Source organism: Pogona vitticeps, chromosome 2, assembly GCF_051106095.1.
Source record: "Pogona vitticeps strain Pit_001003342236 chromosome 2, PviZW2.1, whole genome shotgun sequence".
NCBI lineage: Eukaryota > Metazoa > Chordata > Lepidosauria > Squamata > Agamidae > Pogona > Pogona vitticeps.
Window position 1 is genome coordinate 221,366,397 of NC_135784.1, and position 16,361 is coordinate 221,382,757.

The 16,361-nt window shown below is 41.3% G+C and overlaps 1 protein-coding gene across 12 annotated transcripts in view; it reads right to left on the bottom strand.

The window, feature by feature from the left end:
* The window catches only part of CNTLN (centlein), a 484,545-nt gene that overhangs the window by 306,961 nt on the left and 161,223 nt on the right, over window positions 1-16,361 (bottom strand). For 11 of the 12 annotated variants that reach the window (XR_013541453.1, XR_013541452.1, XM_020797524.3 and 8 more), the window contains one exon: window positions 9,753-9,947. The exons of the other annotated variant lie outside the window; for it this stretch is intronic. Coding sequence is in view for 9 of the 11 variants with exons in the window: in XM_020797524.3 (XP_020653183.3) it covers window positions 9,753-9,947 (195 nt within the window). In the remaining 2 variants the exon portion in view is untranslated. The remainder of the gene's footprint in view (window positions 1-9,752; window positions 9,948-16,361) is intronic. 12 annotated transcript variants of the gene reach the window in all.

Sequence of the window (16,361 nt, forward strand, 5' to 3'; positions counted from 1 at the left end):
GGAGGAAAGAATGAAACAGCTAGAGATGGAGGAAAGAATGAAACAGATTGAATTGGAAAAAGAGAGAATGTCTTTTGAACTCAGGAGAATGGAATTAATGAACCAGAATAATAACAATAATAGAAATTCCAACTCTGAAAAAGGGCAGTTGTCAAAAGCAGATTTAAAGAAATTCCCTACTTTCAAACAAGGAGACTGTCCAGAAGCATTTTTAACTCTTTTTGAAAGAGCATGTGCTGATTTTTCAGTCAGAGACAAAATGATTATTCTGAGATCTCTAATTAGTGGAAGCCTCACTGAGATTTACGCTGAGATGCCTATTGAAATGATTAAAGATTATTCTGAATTTAAAAAGTTGGTGTTTGCCAGGTATGGCATCAATGCTGAACATCTGAGGCAAAAATTCAGAACATTAACCAAGAAGCCTGATGAATCTTACACACAGCTAGGTGCCAATTTGGCTAGATGTTTGGACAAATGGTTGGTGCAGGAAAATGTACAGACAATTCAGCAATTTAAAAATAATATAGGATTGGAACAGTTTTATTCCCTTCTACATGGTGAAATTAAATATTTGATCAAAGACAAGAAACTTCTAGATTTGAAACAGGCAGCTGAGATTGCAGATTTCATCTCACAAATCAGAAAACCTATGATTTCTGAGGGAAAGAGTATGAGAAAAACATGGGAGGACTACAACAGAAATCCCAAGGGACAAGTTAAAAGCCAGCAGAAAGTGGGCGGCCATATTGTAGGAAAGCCTTCAGAACAGGGCCAAGCCAAAAGCCAGAATTTGGAGGGGAAAGGAAAAGGGGCTGAAAAGGGTCCATGGAGTGATAGAATTTGCTTCATCTGCCATGGAAAAGGCCATATTGCGTCCCAATGTTATAAAACAAAAGAAAATAAAGAAATTTTACCTCAGGAAATGAATTTAAACAAGACTAAATCTGTGTACTGTATTCAGAAGGGACAGATAACTCCCCCAAGGGAGGAGTCGGTTCCATAGCAACACCAGCAGAGCTCTCAACAGAAGCAGATAATAGTGAAGATAATATTCCTGTGGCTGAAATCAGACATTGTCTACTTATAAGAACTGATCCCCAATTATTTGAAGCAGCTGGTGATAATATAGGAATTTTAGACCACAACTATTTAGCATTAAGAGACACGTGCTCTCAGGTTACACTATATCACCCTGATATCATACCACAAGATTACATTTTACCAAATGAAAATATGACTATTAAAGGAATAGGGGAAGAATTAATTGTTTTGCCTGTAGCCGAAGGGTTAGTTCGTTTTAAGGGCTGGCAAGGAAATTGGCACGCTGGAATTTCCTCGCAACTGCCTTCAGCTGTACTTATTGGGACAGACTTCTCTGAGCATGTTAAGAAAGTGTTAGTTCTTACACGTTCACAATCAGATCAAACAGAGGCAGCTGGAAAAGATACTGACATTCATGAGGGAGAAAATGAAAATATACAACTAGCTGAGGCATTCTCACTTGAAATACCCCAAAGCAGTATATTTTCACAGGAACAGCAAGCAGATCCCACTTTAAAATGTTGTTTTGAGAAAATGTCAAGAGTGGAATTATCCCCTGAATGCCCTGAAAGGTCCCTTATTAAGCAGGGTTTTCTGCACAGAGAAACACTGAGGAACATCTCTAAAGGGGGAGATGAGATTCGAAGCCAGTTGGTGGTGCCTGTTAAAAATCGCCAAATGATTTTAGAAAGGGGACATTTTGATATATTTGCTGCACATGTAGGGATAAATAAAACCAAGCAGAGAATAACTCAAAACCCTAATAACTAGGACCAGAAATTGCAATTATTGCTATATGCCTACAGATCAGTCCCACAAGAAAGTACTGGGTTCAGTCCTTTTGAACTGCTATTCGGGAGAAAAGTAAAAGGACCACTTGATCTGATTAAGCAAAATTGGGAACAGATTGTAGAAGAAGATCCACAAAATGTAGTCTCATACATAGACACGTTAATGAACAACCTCAAAAGAAATTTAGAGTTGGCTGCTGAAAACCTGCAAGCCCAGAAAGTCAAACAAAAAGTTTGGTATGACAAAAAGGCTAGGGAACGACAGTTTAACCCTGGAGATGAGGTGCCGATGTTGAGGCCCATCAAGGGGAACAAACTACAATTGAACTGGGCAGGACCTTATAGGATCATTTCAAAAACGAGTGATCTTAATTATATTATTGAAGGAGATGAACACCTAGGCAGGAGGGTAGTTCATGTAAATGCCATTAAGCCATACTATAGAGAGGAAAAGAAAGTGCTTTTTGCAATGAAAGCAGCTGATAAAGAACAACATGATTTACCATACTGGGAAGGAAAGGGTGAAATAAACTTCAACCCAGGGGAGGTGTAGATCAGCCCTGCACTCACCCTGGAACAGCAGAGGGAAATAAAGATGTTGGTTATCAACAGGTCTTCTCAAACAAGCCTGGTTCAGCCAAGGGAGTGATGCATAGAATCGATACAGGAAATGCACCCCCACAGGCAGTAACCCCATACAGAGTAACAGGACCTTATGTGGACAAAGTGCGCAAGGAGCTGGATGAAATGCTAAAAGAAAATATTTTTGTGCCATCGTCTAGCCCTTGGTCTGCTCCAATAGTTCTGGTTGACAAACCGGATGGAAGCATTAGATTCTGTGTGGATTACAGAAAATTAAACCTAGTAACCAAACCAGACGCTTACCCCGTGCCGACTTGACAACCTGATTGAAACCATCGGGGGTTGTCGATACATTTCCTGTTTAGACTTGACTAAAGGGTTCTGGCAAGTGCGGATAGACCCTAGAGACCAAGAAAAAAACGCTTTTTGTAGCCCTTTCAACTTAATTGAGTTTCGTGTCCTCAGTTTTGGCCTTAGGAATTCCCCAGCTACATTCCAAAGGCTGATGGACAAAACTCTGCAAGGGCTTAGTGCATTTACAGTAGCCTACATTGACAACATAGGGATCTTTAGCAACACGTGGCAGGATCATCTTTGTCACCTAGATTTAGTACTGCAAAGGTTAAAAGCAGTGGGGTTGACAGTAAAAGCCAGTAAATGTCAACTGGGTAGCCCCGAGATGAAGGGGAAGGTGTTATCAAACCCCTAGAAGCCAAGGAAGAGGCAATACGTAATTGGCCCAGACCCAATACCAAGAAAAAGATTAGATCCTTTCTTGGTTTAGTGGGATACTATAGAAAATTTATCCCCAGGTTCAGCGAGATTGCAGCACTGTTGACCGAGCTGACGAGGAAAAGGAGTGATGACTGCATCCCATGGTCCAGTGACTGCGAGGCGTTCGGGAAGTTGAAGGAGGCGTTAACCAACCACCCTGTGTTGCGTGCTCCAGACTTCGATCGAGAGTTCATCATTTACACAGATGCATCCAACGCCAGGGTAGGAGCCGTGCTGTGCCAGTGTGATGACAATGGAGACCGGCATCCTGTGTCCTACCTAAGCAAGAAACTTCAGAAAGGCGAAAAACACCTGTCGACCATAGAAAAAGAATGTTGGGCCATCGTGTACGCGGTCAAGAAATTAAATCCTTACATCTGGGGGAGACACTTCATTCTGTGTACAGACCACTCACCTCTGATGTGGTTAAAGACTATGAAGGCCCAAAATAGCAAGCTAATGAGGTGGGCTTTAATTTTACAGGACTATGACTTCGAGGGTAAGGTGGTCAAAGGTAGTCAAAGGTACTATGAACTGTGTTGCTGACGCCTTATCTCGACGACCAGACGACGACAGATAAAGAAATTAGGACTCTTGAAATTAATAAAGGTGGTTAATAAGTTATAAAAATATGTGGTTAATGTAATATTGTTCTATATATATATAAGCAGTTGATTTAGTATGTGTATATTTTGAGTAATATGGTTATGTAAAAGTGTGCTTGATATGGTAATGGTAAGTGTTGATATGTGGGAAAATGTATTGTTTTAATGTTGTTTCCAGTTGTTTTGGGTGAAAAGCGCCTTAGCTTTCGCCCACAAAACAACTTTTAAAGGGGGGAGGTATTGTTACAGCTATGACATCACCTGCCCGTCACTGCTGAAGCTGAGTGTCATCTACCAATGGCGTGACGGAGGGTGGGACTTAAGGGGTGGAGCTGTTGTATATAAGGGGAGTGAATGGTGTGAGAGAGTTAGATAGGGCTCTGAGATAGGGTCTGAAGATAGGGCAGATAGGGCTTTAGAGTTAGGGACGGTTAGGGTTTGGAGATATATCTGTGCTATTTAGTGAGGGTCTGTGAGTGTGTGAGTGTGACAGTTATATTATTATAGTGATTGACTTATTATTTACATACAAGTGATTTACCATTCCTTTTGTTTGTATTCAATACATCTTATTTTTATTTTGAAATCATACTTTGGCCTGAAGCTTCATTTGAGGGAATGGTTGGTGGCACTGGTACTGAAGAGTGATTGTGTGTGACGTAATAGCCCCTTTGTGAGGTATAAGGAGGCTGTTACACGGACCACCGACGCCACCTGCGTATTCATTGTGAGCGCCGGGTCCAGATGGATCCCCAAGTTGTGGACCCCACTCTTTGCGGCAAGGGTCACCCATCCAAACGAGAGTCACCCAAACTGCCAACAATGGGGGCACCCATCCTCCGAACCTCCGTCTTGTCCGGGTTCAGCCTCAGCCCATTTTCCTGCATCCATTCCAGTACAGCCCCCAGGCAGCGCTGGAGGGACAGAACAGCATCTCCTGCAGTTGGTGAAGAGGAGATGTAGAGCTGAGTGTCGTCAGCATATTGATGACATGAAGCCCCACACCCCCTGATGATCCCACCCAGTGGCCTCATATACTGTAGATGTTGAAGAGCATTGGGGAGATGATCGAGCCCTGCGGAACCCCACAACTGAGGGTCTATGGGGCCGATAACCTCTCCCCAAGCTGAACTCTCTGAGGACACTCCCCGAGGAAGGATCAGAGCCATGTAGGCGCATTGCCACCATTTCCCAACCCGGAGAGCCTCTCCAGGAGGATACCGTGGTCGACAGTATTGAAAACTGTCGAGATGTCGAGGAGGACAAACAGAGATATTTTGCCCCTGTCAGCCTCCCTCAACAGATCATCATACAGGGTGACCAATGCCATCTCTGTACCGTGGCACGGCCTGAAGCCTGACTGAAACAGATCTAGGGCATCTGTTTCATCCAAATGAGTCTGAAGCTGATCAGCCACCACCCTCTCGACCACTTTGCTAATGAAAGAAACGTTGGCGACGGGCCTGTAATTATCAATTTCATCCGCCGCCAAATTAGCTTTCTTCCTAATGGGCCTAATGAGTGTCTCCTTGAGGGCAGAGGGAACCCTGCCCTCTAGGAAAGACCCATTAATTATTGCTGTAGCCCATTCAGTTGTTATCGGTCTGGCTGCTTTGATTAGCCAGGCTGGGAAGGGTCAAGGGAGGAGGTGGAGATACAACAGTGATCAAGTGCTTTGTCCACAGTATCTGGCATCACAGGCTGAAAGAGATCAAGTGTCACCAGGCAAGACGGAGCGCTGGACATCTCAGCTCGACTCACTGTATTCAAAAAAGGAGGAAGCTCCTGGTGGATGGCCTCCACTTTAGATTTTAAAAATGCTGCAAATTGGTCCGGTGAAAAACTAGAGGGAAGCCCGTCACTCAGACCAATTCCGGATAGGTATATACGGAATAACTCTGTCTGCTGGTTAGAAGCTTCGCTTATCCGGTTAGCGAAGTATGCATGACTACTAAATAGGTGGTCCAGTGTAAATCCCCAAAGATCTGTCAAACACTGCTGCAAACGTCTTACACTACAGCCATAACATATCCATGCCTGATTTGTTGAATACCAGAAATATGGATGCCCAATGGTTCAAACCATTCCAATCTCAGTAAGCTTGGTAATTGCCCTTTTGCCACTACTGCCTGTACTGGCCCTCTGAAGTTCTTATAGGCTATTTGAAAGGTGCCCATCCCCAGCACAGGCACCTGCTTGCCCTGGAAATCCATAAGAAGTACATCACATGGCTCCAATTTGTGCCTCCTCCCCTTAGGACAAATCTGCTGGAGTGTCTGGTGTGCAATGATAGACAATGCAGAACCCGTGCCCACCTCCATTTCACAGGGCACATCCTGTATTCTTACAGTCACTCTGATCTTTGATTGAATTGTTGGCTGTAAAGTCATCACAAACTGTCTCTAATCTCTGGCAGTTCAAGAGAATGCAAGGAAAGGTGTGACACTCGCCTTGTTGATTGTAGCCTTTTCTGGATGCCCAAGCCAGTTGACGATTCCCCCTTTCAGCTGCTCGAGTAAGGGGCAGCATTACCGGCACGAACAATATGCTCCACCTTGCCACACGAAGGTTCGGGGATCTCAACAATGCCGCGGAAACTAAGTCCACCAGCTCTGGTAGGGAAATGGCTGGGTCGTGGGGAGCGCAGTAACCCAGCAAAATCCCAAAACCATCCCTGACCCCAATCGACACGTGGAGGGCCTCTCGCCCCGGCTTTACCTCTGAGGAGCACCTAGTAACCTCCAAGGTGGATTTATAGACAATGGCTACTCCCCCCCGTCCCTCCAGTCTACCCTGGTGCTGGACAGCATAACCGGGCAGACAGGCGAGTGCTAGAGGAGGACCCCCTCTCCACCAATCAACGTTTCGGTTATGCATGCCAGGTCTGCATCCTCCTCCAGAATAAGGTCGTAAATTAGCTGGAGTTTATTCGATACAGACCTGGCATTCACCAGCACCAATTTCAGAGTGGAGGGCTGGCTGGACTGGCTACCTTGGTACTGACGGTGGATCACAGTCTCAGAACAATGAACAGCCTTCAAACATCTGTTCATCGTTCTTCTGACACAAGTAGGTACTGTGCCAACACCATATCTCCCTCTACCCGTAATCACTGAGGTGTTCATAGGCCCCTCGCTGGGAGGGCAGGACTTCCATTCCATGTCAAAGGGGGGGTGAAGAGAGAGAGAGAGAGAGAGAGAGAGAAAGGACAAATAAACTAAATTATTACAACAGATTACACAACAAAATAAGTGCCCAAAGTAATAACAATATTATCCACTAAAAATTCAAATTATAAAAATACATTATATATAAATAAAACAGTTATTAAAAACATCCAGATGTGTTTATCCCCCACAAATAGTACTGAGCTGTCGTCCCCAGCCACGCCACCTCGTCCTCTTGAATGTTACTGGACTTGATGATATTATTATTGATATTGGTAACAGTGAAAGCGCTGGAATATAAGTTACCAACAGGGCAGGTCACAGAGATCTTAATAGTGAAGGCAGGAAATATCAGGAACACCATGGTCCACACTAAAGATGACACTGTCACTGCCATTTCCCTCCCTTGGTAAGCACGTAAAAAATCACTGCTGCCAGTCCAGAGGGAGCAGAAGGAGAGCACCAGTCTTGGGAAGAGTAGTGTCCTTCGAGGACCCAACATGGCTGTTTGCCGTCCCAGCCGACTGGAACCCTCTAAAGCAGGGGTCTCAAACATGTGGCCCGGGGGCCATTTGCGGCCCCCCAGATGATAGTTTGTGGCCCTCACCTTGCCTGCCCCCCCCAAGCGCCCACACATCCTCTGCTGTCAAGAATTTAAAAAAGCCTTGCCTCACACGCTGGCTCTCTCCCAAGACAGCACCTCTTGCACCCTCCATCCAGAACTGCAGCCTGCCAGCCAGCCCACCTGTCTGTCGGCTAAGGAAACTCCTGGGTAGCTTCCACGGGCTCTTGCTCTGCTTGACGGAAAATCTGATGCAGCCCAGCCTCACCCAGACTCTGCCTCTAGTGGCCCCCAGGTAATTTGTGTTTAAAACCCCTGCTCTAAAGAAAGCTCTCTTCCCTCACAGTCGCCTCAGCTGTTCCCCCGCGGCCTTTCTTTCGGAGCTTAAGATTGAACGCCCTGCCTCGCTGGCGGCTGATGCTTCTGGGCTTCACAGACAGCCAGATACAGCAGCAGAAGACTTGACAATCCCCAGGCTACAAGCTCTGGCTGCAATTTCAGGTGGTTTCATGGGTTTTCGGCGATTTGGCAGGGCAACCTCCATCGGGGGAGGCTCTCTCTCTCCATTGTTCTCTGGTCTCCAGCTCTGGGTCCTCTCCCTTGGTGTCCTCCAGTCGAGCAAGGAGCTTCTGAGCTCCACAGAAAACCTTCACCAGCTCCGTGTTTCGAGCTCCAGCTCCATTCGCGCTCACCCCGACACTCACTCTTAGCTCACACTTAGGAACAAACCCCAGGACTCGAATTGTCCTCACTCCCAGCGGGCTGATCAGGTAAGAAGGAAAGGTAGCTCAGGAACAGAGGGAAAATAAGGGAAAATAATTTAAAAAAATATAAAAGAATAAAGGAAACAAGCCAGTGCGGAGAATGGAGCGGCGAAAAAACGCTAGCCGCCCACCACCGTCACCATCTTGGAAAAAAAACTACCTTTTGTGACCCCAGAAAAGAATTCTCTCCTGTTTGAGAGATAAAGGGAAAGGACACCTTATTATTGTCCCTCCTTCTCCATGATCTGTATCACACATTTTTTCCCAAAAATGCCTTCTATCTACATGAGCTAAAACTCTTTCTTAATTGACGTAAGAGTACTTTTTGATTAACTTGTCTGCTAAATTTGTTTGTTTATCTGGATTTCCTGGCCATTACAACAGTGTATGATGTGTAAGAGTAAGTGGTTCCATCTCTGGTGAAATCTATAAAAACAGTATTTCATTCAGCTACATACTGTATTTACAAGGCAAGAAAAAAAAACAACGGGTAAATAACAAGGCAAGTCCTTGCAAATTTTTATGACTGAAACAATCACTTAAGGCCCAGTTTTAAGGCTGGTAAACTTTTTGCCCCTTCTGTCATGGGTTTGGTTCTATGATCATAGGTGGCAAATATTATATTGATAGAATACGAAGTCTATAGCTTACCTGTTACCAATGGTCTTAGGACATGTACAGGATGGGAAGGTCTAATCAGACTCTTCATTTAGTAGATTCCGCTCTCCCAGATGATATTTCTGGACAGAGATATTATCCTTTTTTTCAAGGATAATATATGTGATATCTCAATTTGCTACAAGATAAGCTAGTCTTCATTACACCATTGATGCCTCCTCCTTCAGACAAGTTCTCTGGGCCAGTTTATCTTCCCACTTCCTCCTCCCTCCAAAGCAAAATGGTCAGGCTTCCCTTGAATGAGAAGTATGACACCCTCTCCTTTTCACTCATAAGCCAACTTTATCCTTCAGGCAATCCTAATTTTCATCTTGTCCCATCTTTTCAGCCTCTCTCCAACCAGCACAATCTTATTTCCCCTTCATTTCTTTTCACCATACACAATCAGACCTCCTTTCCCCTTGTTGCCACTCCTTCCAGTCCATCTCTCGCTGGTTTTAAAATGTAGCACCTCATCAGCTACCCCTGTTGTTTCACTAGCACTCCATGGTTTTTACACTAATAGATCAGGTAGCAGCTTTTCTCAGACCACCACTAGAGCCAACCCATAATTTTCTGAATCTTCTGTTTTTCCACGGAATTGATAATTTCATGGAAAATTTAAAAAAGAACATTGGCACATTGAAAAAAAAACAAACTCATGGAAGGCACAAGCCACTTTCCTGCTGACAAAGATCAAGTAGGAAGTATTAGAATCTGTAATTTTTAGTAAGTACTATAGAAAAACTGGTGCTGAATAGCTCCTTATGAATCCATATACTTTTTTTGGCAACATACCTTCTTACCTCTTTTTTCTGTGTTGGATATATATCAGAGGATAGTGAAGATACAGAATTATGGTTCTGTTGAATCTGCTCTTCTAGCTGACAGATATGGTTATCTTTTTCAAGTAGTTGGTTCTGGAGAGAAACTTGATTTTCTCGGAGCTGAATTTCACTTGCTTTGAGTTTCTCAAAACAGACAGTCAGTTCATTGTAAAGCTGTTTTAAACAAAACAATTGGCTTAAGAAACAATGACAATACAAACAAGGCATACATTCATTGATATACGTGTAAATATTACAGCACAAAATCAATCACCAAACTCATAAAACCAGGAGGAAAAAAACATGCCAATCCCTGGGTAAGTGCTCATCCTATTCTGTCACTATCCACTGCCAGATGCTATTTAAAAAGGATTCTATCCTTCTACTCCACAAACTTGTTGGGAGGAGGGGCGGAGCTAGAAACAGCAAGGCAGCAAGAAATCTGGGCTCTCCAGAATTCTGCTGCATGCCGTGAATCCAGGCTCCCCCCAAGAAATTGGGGGAAAGGGAGGGCCAGGAGGGGCCACCCTGAGTCGTAGGAGAGCTGAAATTTCCTGGGGGGTGGGTGGAAGGCAACCACTCCTCAGATCATCCTTTCTCCAGACAGAGGATTCCTCCCATGCCATTTTCTAATGTCGTCTTAGCTTTGAAGCTCCACGAGCAGGAGGGAAGCATGAAGGTTTACGAATGACTGCATGAACAGGGACTAATTGATCTCAACATGGCTTCAGTAAGTACAAAATAAACTTAAGTGGCTGATTTTAAAGAAGATAGTGCAATCTTGGAAGCGGCAAACAAGCTTTAAACCCAGACATATCAGTAAGTTATTAGTACGTCATGCCTGAAACAAACTGGAAACTGATAAAGACACAGACAGAGACTTTTTCCTTTTATCCCCTGTCCTCGGATGGTTGGAATAACTTTCATAATATAAAATAAGATGTTTAAGAAGGCGAGATGCTGCGAGAGGTGGATTTTAAACTAATGGAAGTTTTATTATGACTAAATCTACAATTGAAGCTATCTGGTGAAAGTTAAAGTCTGGGCTAGCATAATAAATCATCAGCTCTACTGAGGATCTGACTTTTATTACTTAAGTACTTTTTGGCTCCCGGCTGGCAGAAGGAAACAAGCTGCTTTGGTGGCTATTCTCTTTACGATAGGGAATGTTTCTGTATGTGAGACGTATATTTTGAAACCAGAAAGCATCCTTTGCCCATCAACTTCTCAACGAAGATGGATTTAACAGAAGACTTGATAAACGCTTTACAGAATATGCAAATATTTTGAACCATCTTACAATCCAGTTCTCTGAACTTCAGACATTGATTTCAGACATGAGGGGAACAGTAGAACTTTGGGAGACGCCAGACCAGTGCATCGAAACGGAAGCAGCACAAGCGAAAGAGACTTTATTTGTTTCTAGAAAGGAGGGGGAAACCCTCAAAAAGGGGGTCAGAAAAATTAATTTGTATTGTGAGAGAGATGAGCAGGTGGATGAAAAGATATGTGTTCTAATCTGATGGGTGAATATTTAAAACAGGGAAGTGGAAAGGCGAGGCTGAAAGGGAAACGAAATACTGATTACAGACCAGACATTGATTGGCTTCAAAGGCAGAACATGACTGATGGAAAAAATCCACCAAACCAGAGAGAAAATAGTCTAAAAGAGTTCTACAGATGGCATTTTAAACTAGTAAAAAAGATGCAATTTAACTTTAGGTTAATAATGCTATAAGAGATCTGGAATCCCTGGCCCGTGCATAGAGTTAAGATTTATAAACTAAAAAGGGGGGAATGTTACTTGATGAATATAACAATAGAAATTATGGAATTGAGAATTTTTAACTATATAATTTGAAATGTCTATGATGAATACAACATTAGAAGTTGCTGACTGTAAAGCTTTTACTTAGAGAAACATAATATGAATTATAAGAATGTAACTTGAGGTTTATAATTTTATAAGTGATTTGGAATTCCTGGCCCGTGCAATGGAGTTAAGATTTATAAAATATAAAAAGGGGAATGTTATTTGCTGAATATAACAACAAAAATTATAGATTGAGGGGCACACATATATACATAAAATTGATGTGATTTATATACTTTAAGTAATTTCGACTATGTAGGAGTCAAATGGCAATTAAGAATTTCCAACTATGCAATCTGAAATGTTCATGATGAATATAACATTAGAAACTGTTGATTCTAAGGAACATATTTAGAGAAACAAAATATATATGGCACTGCCCTTCTTTGGATTGGGATGTAGACTGATCTTTTCCAATCCTCTGGCCATTTCTGAGTTTTCCAAACTTCCAGGCATACTGTGTGTAGCACATTAACAGCATCATGTTTTAAGATTTTAAATACTTCAACTGGAATGGCATCACCTCCACTGGCCTTGTTGGTGGCCATGCTTTCTAAGGCCCACTTGACTTCATTCTCCAGGATGCACATCAAGATCTTTCTGGTACAATTCCTCTGTGCATTCTTGCCACCACTTATTGATGTCTTCTACTTCTGTAAGGTCCCTACCATATTTGGCCTTTATCATGTCCATCTTTGCACAAAATGTTCCTCTAATATCTCCAGTTTTCTTGAACTGATCTCTGGTTTTTCCTTTTCTATTCTTTTTCCTCTATTTCTTTGAACTGTTCATTTAAGAAGGCTGTCTTGTCTTTCCTTGCTATTCTTTGGAAGTCTGCATTCCATTTCTGTAACTTTCCCCCATCTCCCTTGCATTTTGTTTCAGTTCTCTTCTCTGCTATTTGTAAGGCCTCGATGGACAGCCACATCTTTTTTTGCTGTCAGTTCTAGGTGTTGTAGATCTTCATTGAATTGGTCAATTTCAGCCTCTTCAGCATTGAGGGTTGGTGCATAAACTTGGATTACTGTGATGTTGAAAGGTCTGCCTTGGATTCGTATTGAAATCATTCTATCATTTTTGAGATGGTATCCCATTACAGCTTTTTCCACTCTTTTGTTGACTATGAGGGCTACTCCATTCTTTCTATGGGATTCTTGCCCACAATACAGTGGTGCCTTACTAGACGATGATAATCCGTTCCACTGAATTAGCTGTTTAGCGAAATCATTGTCTAGCGAAAAGCATTTCCCTATTGGAATGCATTGAAACCTGTTCAATGCGTTCCAATAGGGAAGAATCGTTGTTGTCTAGACAACATCGGCCATAGGAAAGCGGCTTTGCGAACCGCCGATCAGCTGTTTAAATAGCTGTCTTGCGAAGATTAGGTCCCGAAAACACCCATTTTGCAAGCACTGAGGGAGCTGTCAAAATCGTTGTCTAGCGAAAATTGGTTTGCGAAGCAGGGACCAAACATTGTCCAGAGAAATTCCCCCATAGGAATCACTGTTTTGCGAATCACTATAGCGATCACAAAAAGTCAATGTCTAGTGGAAAAACTGTCATGCGGGGTAACTGTCTATCAGGGCACCACTGTAGTAGATATGATAATCATCTGAACTGAATTTGCCCATTCCCGTCCATTTTAGTTCACTGACGCCGAGGATGTCAATTTTTATTCTTCTCATCTCCTGTTTGACCACATCCAGCTTACCAAGGTTCATAGGGAAAATGTTTATATATATATCAAGGACTCAACATGTTTTCATGCTCCCAATAAATGAAACCAGCTATAAGACTTTACATTCCCATAGCAAATCAAAAGCAGCATTCCAAGACAACTGTCTCCCTGGGATGGCCGCAAGAACTAGATAAGACTCATCAGCTCATCCAAAGGCAAATTCACAGAGGAATAGCCTTCAAGATTTCCAAGCAGTATTAAGTCTATCAGCGTGCGTGTCCTATTATATATTGTCCTTTAAAGCAAGATCAACTACCTTTGTTAGTGGTCAAGAAGACATACTAGCTAGTACTTGCTGACGTAATTGTCAGATCAACATGCCAGTATACCATCTGGGAATTAACAGTATTAACATTGATACGTGTGCTTATATGGTTAAAAAATATTGCAAGCTGTCTTGAATGTAGAAATGGCACAGATTTGAAACTAATGAATACCACTGTTTTGACTAACTTTTAGTACATTTATATTCATGCAAAATCAGACTTGTAATGAGTTCCTATTCTTCCGACTAGAAAGAATATGAAGACGCTTTTTGTCATAGTAGCCTTCTAAATTGTTATATAGTACACTTGATTATTAATTGTTGCACTGCCTCAATTTGTTTTTATGGATGATTTTAACGATTTTATTGTTTCACATGTTTTTGTTAACTGCGTGAGAGTTTCATTTAAATACACAAACTCTCCTGCTGGTCAATACTTTGATACTGCTGGTATGGTACTGAACGTTTTGAAGCTCCCATTTCCCCACTCCCAAATCATAAAGAAATAGCAACAACAAAATCCTCATATGCCAAAAGAAGACTCTAGCGTACACTTTTTACTGATATTCTGGCTTCATATAATCAGAGTTTGGGTATCCTGCAAATTTAGTACAACAGTTATCAAGCAGTCGAACATTTCATGTAATTTTGTAAAATACATTCAGTATTTTGCTCCAGCAATAGTTTTAAAATAGGCCTTCCTCAGCTGAAATCATAAAAAAATACATTCAGTTCTTGAAAAGCATGATGTAAATGTTTGTTAAGTATGACTGGCAAACTTCCAACTACACTATAAATTCAAACAGTAGAGCAATTGAATCATCTCATGAACTCACTTTCCCCCCTTTTTAACAATGTAACAAAAACATAAATGACAAATACAATCACAAATATAAAGTATCCACTATCATTGGCAAAATATATATTCTAATCAATATTTCCTCTTAATTTTTATCATGTGCCCCATCTCTCTCCAAAAATATGATTCTTGTGTTCTGTTTTGTAAATATGTCTTCTATATAAGGGTTCCAGATCCCATTAAAACTATTTTCTTTCAATAATCCTTTTCTAACTTTCATTTCATAAGTTAATTTATTGTTAATACAGTGATGCCTCACAAGACGAACGCCTTGCGCAATGAAAAACTCGCAAGACGAAAGTATTTTGCAATTTTTGGTGACTCTCAAGACAAATTTTTCTATGGCCATGCTTTGCAAGACAATTTTTTTGCATTTTTTTGGTTTTGGTTTATTTTAAATCACACAACTGTTAATACCCAGGATGCATTGTGCCTGGAGGTTTAAAAAGCCTCACAATGCAGCCTAGGCTCACTTCTCCACGTGCAGTTCCAAGGTTGACTTTGAGGAGCAACTGTGGCCTGTGCTGTGGCACACCTTGTCTTTTTCGCCCATAGGAAACACATTAATTACTTGACTTTATTTTTAATGTAATTTTCTGTTTTCCCATCTTGAGCATTACTTATCATTATTGTTTTGAATTGTTTTTGTTTTTAACTGTTTTAGTTTATAATGTTAAATGGAACCCGCCCAGAGTAGACTTTGTCTGGTGGGGGGGATCTAAGCCAAATAAATAAATAGATGATAGATAGATAGATAGATAGATAGATAGATAGATAGATAGATAGATAGATAGATAGATAGATAGATAGATAGATAGATAGATAGATAGATAGATAGATAGATAGATAGATAGATAGATAGATAGATAGATAGATAGATAGATAGATAGATAGATAGATGTTCATGCATTCCTATGGGAAACCACGCTTCGCAAGATGAAAATTTCACAATACGAACGAATCGTGGAACAAATTATTTTCGTCTTGCGAAGCATCACTGTAGCTAGATTCCACATCTTATACCATTCTTCCAACATAAATTGATTATTTTTTCCAGTTTCTTGCAAATAACAACCTAGATGCTGTTAACATAATAACAGTTAGTTCCATTTCCCCCCTGTCTAATTGCCTGTTTCCAAATATATTTAACAATGCTAATATTAGGCATCTTTATATAGCTATCCCTAGAATTTCTTTAATCTCATTAAATGCAATAATCAATTCCTTCTGCGTTTCTTCACATGCCCACCACATAAGATAGTACATCTTATGTACCTTGACTTACAGACGGCTTGACTTACAGGCTTTTTGAGTTACAGACTTCTCTGGCCGCAAAATTTAGGTTTGACTTGCAGACTGAGATTTGACTTACAGACCAGAAAAACCCCAAAATGGAACAAAAACGGCCTGTTACGGGATTAATCGGTTTTCAATGCACTGTAGGTCAATGGAGACTTGATTTACAGACTTTTTGACTTGAGAACCGCCTTCCAATACGGATTAAGTTCTCAAGTCAAGACCCCACTGTATGTTCTCCTTTCTTATTTACATCTCCAACATATAGATAACTCTTTATTCAATATATTCAATTTCATTGGTGTTAAATATAATCTCCATATTACTTTATAAGTTTTCCTTTACCCTGACATATTTTTCATTATTCTTTTCCCCCAGATCCTCTCTTCCATATCTCTTCACTGATTTCTCTACCTCAATCTCCTTGCCATATCTCTTTCAAAGCTATTGTTTTATATTCTTTCTCTACTAGCATCTTATATATTACATTTTCCCTTTTCTTTAAATATTACCATCCATCTCTTCCCTCTTTTCAATAGTTTCTTCAAATTTGATCA